Source organism: Cyprinodon variegatus, unplaced genomic scaffold, assembly GCF_000732505.1.
Source record: "Cyprinodon variegatus isolate N-32 unplaced genomic scaffold, C_variegatus-1.0 Scaffold929, whole genome shotgun sequence".
Classification (NCBI taxonomy): domain Eukaryota; kingdom Metazoa; phylum Chordata; class Actinopteri; order Cyprinodontiformes; family Cyprinodontidae; genus Cyprinodon; species Cyprinodon variegatus.
Genome location: NW_015151382.1, coordinates 45,817 through 58,662, shown reverse-complemented (window position 1 = coordinate 58,662; position 12,846 = coordinate 45,817). Strand labels below are relative to the sequence as shown.

Below are 12,846 nucleotides of genomic sequence, written 5' to 3'. Positions count from 1 at the left end.
AGTCTGGTTCCTGTTGAATAACTCTATTGATTCATTTACTTTTACTCCGTTAAAGTGGTGAAAAGTTTCAAAGCATGCACCCAGGAATCTATAATAACCATTATGTCAATAGACTTTCTCTCATCTTAAACCTTAAGTATTAGTCTCTAAATCAACTTAAAAAGAAAAGAAAGCATTATAACTCATTTTGTACAAAAACTCATCTTCCCTCCCTTTCATTTTCATCATCACTATTGCTGCTTTATTAAATTTCTGATGAGTTTTGTGCGATGGAGCCTTTTCCACTGCAGGGACATCAGCTGCCCTGGGAAAATGTGTATGAAGGACAAGATAAGGAGGGGAGTCAAAGTGGATGAGATTCTGTTGGGGGGTAAGAGGCTTTAAAGCTAAGAAGGGATATTGCACCAGCTGAGCTGTGAAGAAGCTAATGGGCTCTGATTCTCTTCCCACGCCCACGACCTGTTTTCTAAGGGGCACTGAAGCAATGAAACACATATTGGTTTAGCTACTGGTACAGAACAGCAGCCAACTCACTTCAGTTTTACTTCTCTGCTTATTCAGCATCTGCATAAACGCCGCTTAGCCTGTTCGCAGCTCGAAGACTGGCAGCGTATGAATCAGTAACCCAACTTTAATGATTTGAGGAGCTGGTGATTGATCTCACTTGCTGGAGCAGCAATAATGAGAGATGAAAGACAGATGCATGGCTCACAGACAGACAGTGACTCTGATGAACGAAGTGGAGGGATGAGCCACTGGAATCTGACGATTGTTTCCGTCAGCAAAAAGGAAAATCATTTGACTTACAGAAACCAAGAAACCCCAAACAATAGAGCAACAATGCACAAGTTAATATAAGGCAACAAAACACTTAAAACGTTACAATTAAATCAAATTATCCATGCCTAATTTAAAACGGCTTACACAGACTGCTGTGTTACAAGGTGAGCGTCTAGGTTATGCTTTCTAACTTGTTAAAATAAAACCCAATAGCCTTATTAACTTATGGAGGGAAGCCAACTGTTTTGATTTTGCTGTGTGATGTTTGATCTGACTGTGAGGAATGTGGCGACCTTTGATCCAGTGACAACATTCAATTAGATAAGGTTAAGTAAATTGACCCTCTCCATTCCTGCTACTCAGTCTGAAGCTGAATAACTGGTAAACAGCTTGTAAGAAAGACCTTTCCCAGTTTAACCCCACTGAGCACTACTAGATACTAAGTGCTCATGTTTTAAAACAATCTGCTTCTCTTGTCCTTCAATTATCTTTGATGATAAATAATCACACAGAGTTACAGAAAATTCAATTCAGTTTTCAATTCAGTTTATTTCTATAGCGCCAATTCACAACACATGTCATCTCAAGGCACTTTACAGTTCAACCAGATCATCCAGTCAAATTGATTCAGTTTTCTATCCAATGAAAACCAGTTGATTGCATCAACTCATTGAAAATTTTCATGTTAGGTGTTTTATTTACTCTTTTAAGCATATTTGAAAGTTTAAAGTTGTTTACAGAAAAAAAATCATCATTAGTGACTAATGAGTAGAAGGTGCTTAAAGAGTCTTAGCAATCACTACATTCAACAGAGAAAAATTTTTTTTTTTCCCTTAAGTCAGACAATCCTTCTAGTTTTATATAAGTTATATTTAACTAAATGGGTATTATGTTTTTTTTCTTTTTTGTCAAAATTAAAATGTGAACACACTAAGGCCATGATCCTCAAACAGTAGGGAGTAAATTGCTCATAGATTTGTTTTTAGTATGTGTAATAAGTGGGTGTGTTGCAGGTGTTCTACAGAGATTGCTGCAGAAATATTAAGACGTTGACTGGCCTGGCTCCTCCAACAGAAATAGCAAATTATATGTTGTACTAAAAGTTTGAGAGCGGTCTTCAAAGAAAGACGAGGTTCTAAGCCATCTAGTTGGAGGTAAAATTAAAAACCAAAAAAAAAAAGCGAAATAATAATTATTATACTAAATAATATTTACACAAAATAATATTTATATAGCACTCTACATACAGTAGTAGCCATTCAAAATTTCCCAACTTTCCTTGATGGGCCCTTGGCTGCTCCCCTACAATTCCTTTTTAAACATCAATCTTTGTACTAAAATATTCTTTCTGTCATTTGTGGACATTAAGGTCTAAAGAGGAGCATCATCTCCTGGTCAGACACTGTAATTCAGTGAAAGGGTGGAGTCAGAGTAAAAAAATGCAAGAGGGGGGTCACTCCAATGGATGGAATTTTGCTGGGAGTTGGAGGGAAGTGGGCTGCCATTTGGCTGGCATTTGACTGGGAAGGGCCATTTTAAATGGCTGCCACTGAAGGTAGCTCTAAGTCCTACAAAAAACAAAAATAGAAAAAGAAATGTAAAACCAAAGAAAGCTTTTTATTGTCTGTTGAATTGCATGACCTTGAAAAGTCCTAAAAAGATGCAAAAACTGCAGCTGCAGTTGAGTTCGAGGTTTAAAAAAGAATTTTCCACTTTGTAAATGTTCTCATTTATATGTCTTTAAACCATGGATTTGCCCAGTTCAGTTTTTAGAACATATAAGTGGTAAAAAAGAATGGAGCTGAATGTTTATTCGCATACGATGCTAATAAAAAAAAAAAAGAGGAAGTAAAATAATATGCCCCAACCAATCGTCTTGATTGTGATTACTTAGCCTAAAAAGAATTTTGCAATAATCTCCATCAGTAGACTGAAACATTGCCGCACGCCATCTGCTGGCATCCATCCACTCTGCAGTTGAAATGCTAAATTGCTTAACTCAATTACTTATTTGGTCATCTTGCAGTAAACATACAAATGCTAAACTTTACTGACAAATGTAGCAAAAACTAAGTAAAAAACACAGAAAACAAAGGGTTTCATTATTTGTGACTGAATGGAAACAGAGTGAGCTATGAGAGTAGAAATTCAAAGAGTCATTCGAATTAAATTAGTAGACTTATAATCTACATAAGACTACAAAGACCAAGGCTTCCATGATTTAAGAGAAAGGGTTCTGAATGTCCTTCCATAAGTCATAGTGGTTTACTGTAGTTTTATACCATTAAGGAGCTATATTAGATAAAAAGGAAGGCTCAGTTATCTGATAATTTCATTTTTTTTTAAACACACACCATGCACACCTTTTTTTTTTTTTACCAAGTCTTTCACCACAGAAAGGTACATTCACACTAAGTGACATAACAGTTCATTTCACCTCCATTTTAGTCACAAAGAAGCCTTTGCAAAGGCCAAATTAATGAGAGTGATTATCTACCATCAGCTCTACTTTCACACAGTAAGAAGGGCTAATTCCCCTCTCCTTTATCCTGAGACATTGCCCTTCAAGGACCACATCTGATGGAAGCTGAACTGCAGTGACCCAGAATGACCTAGTTTCACACTTAAAACCTCAGTCTTCATCTCTAATTTGTGTGATTATGCTTCTCAATACCAGAGAACTCTTTGTTTGGAAATGTTGTTTGGGGGGTAAATTGATGAATTTACTAATGTTAAATTCATCAAGCAATATCCATAATCCTGAAACAGTAAAACAACAACAACAAAAAAAAGAATAAAAAAAACATTTAGGTGTCTTCCACTTTTAAGATTATCTAAAGGCGTATTTTTAACTTCTTATAAACCCTTTAAGAGGTGCATTTTCACTGCGGGTTGCAGGGGTCTATGACCTGACTTTCTACAGATTCCCCTTCCTGAGGCTGAGCAGCTTCTCTCCCTGCAGGAGTAGCACAGCTGCGAACTGGAAGCACAGCTCTCCTCCAACTGCAACAGTGGAGTCCAGAATGCGGTTTAAAACAGTAAAAGCAGACCAAAACGGCCCTGACCTCAGATTTTTTCACAGTGGCTGTGGTTACGGCCACACACTGCGACTCCAAACTGTGGAGGAATCGATTTTTCAATGAACTGCGCTAATTCAGATTCCAAAAAGATTCAGATTTTGATAACAACCTTTTATGCTACTGTATATAAAGACAAACAATAATTTAGGAATATTTCATAGCACAGTAAAATAGATAAAAAAAAACCTTCTCAGGTCAAAAAAAAGGTAGTGAGATGTCTTATAATATCCACACACACAATAAAACTAACATGGCTTCAAGTTGCAGAAGCATTTCTGCTTAATTTAACCTCTAAAACCAGAAATTAATGAACAACCCAGGGCATAAACAGATCTAATGAATGAATGAGCCTAACTACCTTTTTTATGCAATACAGGAGCTGAACGCAGTGTCTTTATTCTTCCTCCGATTCAAACCGAGTTGAACGCAGTGTTTCCTGAAGTGGAGACGGAGAAGAGCTAATTGCCGAACATAGGGCCCCAATTGCTGTTTGTCGAAGGAGCCGTTAGAAGCTGCCAGACCCGTGACTGCACCTGCCTTAGACGGAGACTGAGAGTAACCCCGTGGAGCTGCTGTTTGAAGCATTTGAGCTCCTGTTGGACGAACGTACTGGACTGAAGACGAGGTCTGCAGAAAACCGAACCGAGCCGAAGGCCTTCACTCCACCAAACCAAAACAGTAATATGATCCTTCCCCCCTTACCATCCCATGCTTAATAAGTGTTCTGCTTGGATGAACTATGGAAATAGGTAGTCGTGTTTGTGTTTTATTTGAAATAAGCTTTCTGATTCAAGTACTGATGGTTTCAAGAATTTAACCGAATGCTAATACTCACTACACAGACTGAACGAGCCAGAATGAGAGTCATGGGTACTTGTTGATGGCATTAAAAAGCATTCAATTAGAGTTGCTCATTCCTGTATAAAGCCTGACTTCATATTCTGTATTGCACACATATATTACCTTGAAAATAAGTACATTTTATTTAGCTGGACTGAATCAAAAAAAGGCTCTTTGGATTGTAAAGGTCACAGATTCAATTTATTTAATGCACACTAATCATTACTACAATGACTTCTCAGCTTACTTTATTACACTAATAGTGCCTTCTGCCAGGCAGAAGGAAACCCTGTAATTCACATCAGGTAGTTTGACATCAGGCCTTTAAGGAGCTGTTTAAGTTAGCGCCTTACATTAAAAGCCATGGCTAACAGAAATAAAAGGCAGATTAGTGAGAGGCCAACAGGAACAACTCATCTGGAATAAACTGCTATATGTGACACATACCAGAGAGTGGTCCTCTGACTACTTATGTCCTATAAAACCTGGAAAATAATCAAGCACACCCTGTGCACCTCAGCAGGATTTCAATAAACACCTACTGGGAGAGCTTGTTAGAATAATTTGGATTTTATTGGAGCTGTGACTATTTTATAAGAGCCGACCGAGTCAATCAGAACTGGAGAAAATAAAAATGGAGTGTAAGTGGCATAGTTATTTGATGAAATAATCCCTATATCATTAAATTTAGACAGATGTGAGATTTGACATGTCCTCCTCACTTTTTCAAGTCCGTTTTGGTCCCCAGCACTTTTTACTGTGCAAAAACAATGTTACCCTGCAGTACAACTACACTCGTTAAGCACTAAGACCAAGCGGAAAACCACAGCTAAAGCGGAACATGAAGCTAAAGCTTGCTTCCCTGAGTTTAGATTGCCCACAAGCTCCTGATTGGCCCTCATTCTTTTCTTGTGTGATTGGCTGTCACTGATGTCACTCCCGAGAAGCTCACTTTAACATCTGATGCAGCACTTAATCAGGTCCGTGATTGGACGGTAACAGCGATGAGTGAGTTAAGGAAACAAACACAGAAGATCTACTAGATAACATGCTGAACTTATAAGAGTTACAGTAGCAGCCATTCAAAATGGCCCTTCCCAATCAACGGCTTCCAGTCGCTGGAGTGACCCCCCCTTGCATATTTTTTTTACTCTGACTCCACCCTTTCACTAAATTATAGATTCTGACCAAGAGATGACGCTTCTCTTTGGATCTTAATGTCCACAAATCATGACAGAAAGGAATATTTTAGTACAAAGATTGAAATTGATTGAGATTGAATTTTAAAAAGGAATCGTAAAGTGCCAGCCAAGAGTTCATCAAAGAAAGTGGGGAAATTTTGAATGTCTACTACTGTATATTAAAAAGTACTTGCTTCAGCCCCACTTCTGAAATCACGTCTTAGGGGCCCCGTCACTGACACCTGATAGGCCCCCTACTCAATTGTAGACAAGAACGTCTCTTTGCAGATGTAATGGTGCAAAAAATTCCTCTTAAACCCACCTGATACTGAAGGGACTGACCGCACCGGACCTTATTTATACCGCAACACATGCCAGATATAATGGTGAGCCGTTTAAACACCGATAGCAAAGCAGACAGTGGTAATTTTAATTACTATGTTAATGACTTTGTATAGTTCATCAAACGGTTGGTAAAAAATAGACTCATATAATATGTTTCAAACCGCAATAAAGAACGATGTATTTGAGCATTTTATTTTTTACACAACGACTTGGAATTATGGGTAATCCAGAGTGATTAAAGCCATAACTGTTACGTACAACGTGTTAGCGAAGATGGATACCAAAAAGAGGTGAAATGAGTTTTTGGAACTTGGGATGTATGTACCATGTGGTGTGCTGTCACCAATGGTTCCATTCAAGGTGCACAGTCATTATTTGTCCGTGTGTGATGTGTGATCATAAATTACTGAGAAATGCATAATCGGATCTTCGTGGCAGATTCATGGAAGTGTCAGCGTATCCTGAACCTTTATTACATGTTGTACTTCATATGGGGCCCACCCAGATAATGTTGCTTACATTGTATCGTCGTATCATTACCCCATTGCTAGACATGTACATTCCCCCCAAAAAATAAAGAAAAAAGTCTTAGCTGTAGCAGTCATGCGACATTAATATTAGAAAAAATAAATATCCTAAAGGGTTCAGCCGTATTTGTAACAAATACAAATGATCAGACCAAGACAATTACGTCCTGAGGAGACTGGTGTGACGGTCACTCAGGGTGCCTTGGCCCCCGAATGCTCCCCAGCTGCTATACAATGGCAGCACTCTGCAACAGGGCGGATTAAATGCAGACATATTTTATTATAATCTACAAAAAAATGCAATACAAATTAACGACGATAAAGATAATTCCTAGGATTATATAACTGAGCTGCCATGTACCGACTTAACGATGCAGCCATGATCTTTTCTGGCAATCACCTAGAGCTGAAAACTAACAATATAAAGTAGATTTGAGCAGATGTTTTCACACTTGAAAAGCAAACTTAACATGAATTGGAGCTAGAAGCCCCTCAGCAGCAGAACCTTGTTTACACTGGCTGGAAAAAAAAAAAGGAAGAACCACAGGATTGAAGGTATCATCCGCCGAAGCGTTTGGTCTTTTACGGAGCAGAGCAGCTTTGAAGGAAGACGCAGGCAGGAGGTTTTCATCTCTTGGCTGACAGGTATATGTAAGTGCTGCCAAGAACCGTCTGAAAATATATATGTTTATCTTTCATTAATTCAGAATCACTTTAGGTTCATTTTGGTCAGACACCAACTTTATGAACGAAAAGGGTTTTAACAACTTGCCAAATGGTGGTTTTCAAAAAAGCATATAAGGAATTTATTTTTAGTAGCATTAAGTCTACCGGAGATCCATCAGCAACAAAAGGTTCAGGCAGCAGCTTAAAGCCATCAAGCTGCTGCCTGAGACCGAGCCAGACTGTTGATTTAACACTCTATGGAGTGAGAGGACGCATACAAAGGAGGGGGGGAAGCGGCATGATAGATGGACATATAAAAGTACGACAGGCTTCTGAAAGATTGTAACGGAGCAGCCTACCAGGGGAGATCCTCTGTCAGTTCACACTCCATCTACAGAGTCCGTGCGCTATTACAACAAGCTTCGGTTTCAGACAGAAAGAATCTGCGTAGCTATTCTCTGCATGCATGCAGGGCCGTGTATCAGTGAGGATAATAGGGTGTCTGTGAGCCTCGGTGTGTTAGCATGAAGTGGTCAGATCAAAGCGGGGAGGCAGTCATTCCCACCTGCTCTCATTAGTCTTAGGGTGGTAGGTACCACCTGTTTCTCAGGCTCTGGGTAGACCCCTAAAGACACTTTAAATAAAGAGCGGGGACAGGTCGGCAAGAAGGAAAACTGAAGAATCAATAATGCTGCTATGGAAGAGGAAATCTTTCCTCCTTAAAGCGTAGAAGGACGCGAGCTGACTGACAGATGGAACAAAAAGCGTTTAATAGTTAAAAAAAAATGCTTCTTTGAAAGAACTAAATATAATCCTGATTATAGGCCTGGAGGGATTCTCAGAGGACCAAATTCAAGAAGCATTCATAACCCCTCCTCCGAAATTATGTTTAAAGTGAGATTAAAGATCACTTTGTTGCCCCATTCCCACAGATCCTACGGTATGGAAAAGAGATCAGAACGGGAGGGGTTTATAGGGAACATCTTTAACATTTGCTCTGTTCACAGTGGGCTTGATTAAATGTAACATTTTAGGATCCCAGAGTTCTGAGAAGAGCATAAATCATTCTCTCGCAGCTGCTGGCGTGCCTGGGGAAAACACATGCTATTCCCCTCTCTCCCTTTCTCTCTGATCATAAGCCCACCCGATTTGTTGGTCTCTCAACTAATGAAAGTCATAGTGAGGGGGTGGGGGGGAGTGTTGGTAGTGGACACCTGCAGGATGCTGCTATTTGCAAGGTTCTGTAGAAGCCTTGGCCCCGACCTTTACGTCCTTCACTCTAATCTGCCATCTTATCCAAGAACACCTCGGTTTTTCCTGGCCTTCTGTAACCGTGGATACGAAGACAGACAGATCGAGGAAAACAGCCAGCCACTAATTCCCCAGCTAACTAAACGATTAACTTTGTCTTTACAGAGTAAAAAAATCTTGTTCTCATGTGAGGTTCTAATTACAATACAAACAATGAACTCCAAGTCCATTTTTTTTCTGAAATAAGTCTATTTTCTCTAGATTTGAACAGAAGAGTTCGAAAATTTGCCAAAGGAAAGAGATTATTTATGTGTAAAATAAGATACAAATACAACTCTATTATAGTATTTCAATTTAATCAAATCTAATTGTCATATTACAAAAGCATGAATAGTCATTCTGAAAGCAGAATATCTTATTTACCTGCTCAAATTTAAGGCAAATACTCTTATTTTAACACTTTTTTACTCATTTTCGATCACTTTTTGCAGCTTAAGAATTTGCTGACGGAGTAAGGTAAAGTACTAGCCTAGTAAACTAGCCCAACCCGCCAGCGGCCTAAATCATTTTTGCCTGCGAGTTGGTCTAGCCTCGATCAATGCCCCAGGACCTAGAACTGGTGGGCCAATCACAACGCAGAAATGTGTTTTGAATTTTTGGATGCAAAGTGGGCGGGGTTTTGAGGGCAGGACCACAAAGCTGCACGACGCGGGAGAAAGCACAACAAGGAAGATGGCAACAACTATTGAACAGTTCTCGTTTGACACAGCTCTGGAATCAGTTTTGGAAGAATTAGACTTTTCGTTGAAATGTGAGCAGGAAGAGGCTCTACGCTCATTCTTGTTTGAGAAGGACGTATTCACAGTTTTACCGACAGGCTGTTTGTTTACACTCCCCCACCAGCTTTCTGTTACTCTTCCTACGTCACAGTCAGTTGCGCTCATTGGTCAGAGCATCGGCCAATAGGCACAGACATGCTTTGAAAGACAACGGGTTGTTCTCATCAACAATCTTCCAATGTCTCATTCATTGGGGCCAGACTCAATTACACATTTAATCTCACATTTAGTCTGGTTTATCAGGCTAATAAAGTACATTTAAAAAAGGTAAAAAATGTCCCACATCCTGTCTGTTAAAAAATACTGCAATCATCTAATTCATCTGCTCAGAGAAAATACATTATATCCTTATTTTATCAGTTTTTGCAGTCTTGTTTCAAGTATTTAATTTTACTTTATTTTTCAGAGTAAAAACAAGCACAGAGCATAGCATAGAAAAGACATGAAGAAGGTAATTTCAGCATCAGTCTGGCCTTCGGACGTGTTCGCTTTATTAGATTGTCCCGCCCTGAACTCGATTAAATGAAAACACATCAGGCCCGATCTGCAGGAGTTCTGCAAGCGCGTCAGGACTCTCTTTAACCACCAATCCAAAACCCCAACCCACTCCTTTCATTTTCTAAGTAAACTGGAATTCTGTTTTAAGTCACCAGTAAACAAGCAGACAGAAAACAGATGTCTGCCCATATACCGCTTTTAATAAAAGCATTTACACTTTGAAGAAGATTAAGTTACTATTTAAATGTTGCTCCATAAACTGAGACCATCCTTGCTTTAACACGGGTCATTTCTGTCTGATTACCAGTACGTCACAGAGGGACTGATACAAGTTCAGACATGCATGCTGCAAATGTGGATCAGATGTAAATATATGTAACCTTTATTTATGCAGGTAGATCTCACAAAGATTAAACTTTTTTTTTAAGAGAGGGACATCAGAACAGGAATGTTATATCTAAAGGCATCCCAGAGATATCAACTTTTCCATGGTTCAAACAAAGAGAAATGCAACGAAAGGGGAAAACGGCCTCTGGGATGAATTAAAGGAACCATCAGAAAAGTGCTGGCGATTTCCAGAGCCTGTCACAACCTCTAAGAAATGAGACAACGCAGATCGCACAAATAGAAGCAGAGGTGAAACACTAAAAATAAGCCTTCTCTCAACTTATAACCAAAAGCAGTCAATCAAATTCACCAAAACATGGTGGAAAAAGATGAAGGTTCGTCTGATTTGTTGCTTGAAAAGTAAAAAAAACTATGTTTAAAGACTGCTGATAAAATTATCACATTGACTAGTAAATTTAATTTGTCTTTTAAAAGAAACAAAAAATGTATTTTATAAGAATTGTGCCGTGAGGCTAAAGTAGAACAGGCAGTGAAAATCTATTCACATTTCCTCCTACTGGTGTCCTTTGTTTTTTTGTTTAGAAATGTTTTTCTTTTATTTTCTCACACTAGGCCGATCTTAGGTATCTACTCCACTACCTACACTTAAGCTCATAATTGGCCCTATGAGTCGGAGCCTTTTAGGGTTTTTTTTCTCTCCCACCTTTCACCTCTGGCAGAACGAGGCGTTACATCTATCATTCCATAAACATTTCCCTGATAGGCTTTCAGTCCGCTCTGGTCGACAGCAGGGACTGCGGCACACACCAAAGTCTTTGATGTGGATCTTAAACGGCACAGAGAAACCAGACCTTTCAGTGGACAGAAACGTTCCAGCTCATCTGTTCGCTGCTCCATCAGTTCATGAATTGACAGATCTGTACCGAATAAATCGACCAAGTATGGTGAGAAAACCGACCGACAACATCAACATAAAATGAGGCTTAGTAAGAACTAGTTGAAAACAGCTCACTATAGACATACACAACATGAGTGGAGTCAAATCAACTGTAGATCTAGATATAGAGAATCCCTATAGCAAAAAAAAGGATTTGGAGAGAATGAGAAAGATCCTTCAAACAAAGAAGATTAGAAAAAAGATGCTTAGAAGGACTGCAGACCTACTCTGTTTAACATCTGCTGGGGATATAGACTCAAAGTCCGACTTCATCAACTTCATCTTCTGTCTCACTCAGTCTCCTCATGCTCCTTTTCAGTCTGCTTTGTCTTTATGGCAGGCTTTAATATCTTACATTTTCTATTGAGTTCATGAGGTACTAAATCAAAGTAATAATCTGAAACTATCCAATATCATCATTTAGCAGATTTCATAAATCTATTTAATGCCAGTGAAGCTTAACCACCTCCCTGTCATGTTTCAGAACTCAAATGTTTGCTGTTGCTACAAAACAAATCCATTTAATGACTTTTCTCGCATCAACCAAACTTTAAACTGAGTTTGTTTTCCTTCCCCCTGGAAAGTTTTTTAATCAATAATAGGATCCCTGCTAAGACCCGTCTTCCCACATCTAAAACAAACTCCTCTTTGGCTCTGGATAGCGCTTCTTTTACCTGAGTTCCTGCAATCTTCTCCTTGCTGAGGTACTTGAACAGAAAACGCCAGCAGGTCCGGCGCCAATAAGGATTCAGGCTTGCGAATCTCATTAAGCCAGCGACTCGTATGAAGTTCTTTGGTGTCAGACGGGCCCTGAATAAGTGGAACCAGCTTCTCCTTTACGCCCTCCTCTGAACCTAAAAGACAAGGGTTGAAGGTAAATCTCAATTCTCAGATTTTCCCATATCTGAGGTTTTAGCAACAGCTGGCATCACACATACTAGTCCACCTTTATTTAAATATATATAAAAACACAATCGGATTGCCGAACCTTCTTTCAAAAGTTAGAAATAACTCTTATATCTCTGTATGTCACAGTTCGTTAGACATTAATACTCAACAGTTTTTCATTCCAACTCCCAGTAAAAGTAATAACTGAATCAAATTGAACATCTCTGATGTAAAACTACATTATTTTTGATTGTATAAAGGCTTCAATAGTTAATAGTTGATTTTTTAACCCTTCTTAAGTTGTTTTTTTGATGACTGCTATAACAGGTATGAGTTTGTTTACATTTGCAGGGTTGGTGGCACACACTCCCAGTAGAGAGTCCCTGTAGAAGCCTGAATGCAAACTACAAATAGAAAGACCATAAAGATTGACCTGCAACTACTGTCCTGTTAGGCAACATCATTATTATTTGTCGTCCTTTGTGTCACTAAACCCTGAGGGGTCATAGCAGAGGGCTGCTTACACTGAGTCTAGCTCTGGTTCTGCTGATAAAAAGGGAGCTTTCCTCCCCACTGTCACTACATGCATGATAAATATTAGGGATGCACGATATTGGGATTTTGGCCGATATCCGATATGCCGATATTTTAAAACTCATGTAGCCG

General features: G+C 39.1%; 1 protein-coding gene across 1 annotated transcript in view; it reads right to left on the bottom strand.

Annotated features, from left to right (window-relative positions):
* The window catches only part of LOC107100003 (vacuolar protein sorting-associated protein 13B-like), a gene marked incomplete at both ends in the record, with an annotated part of 299,591 nt that overhangs the window by 259,220 nt on the left and 27,525 nt on the right, over positions 1 to 12,846 (bottom strand). The window contains one exon of the mRNA XM_015398349.1: positions 11,967 to 12,146. Within this exon, the coding sequence (XP_015253835.1) occupies positions 11,967 to 12,146 (180 nt within the window). The remainder of the gene's footprint in view (positions 1 to 11,966; positions 12,147 to 12,846) is intronic.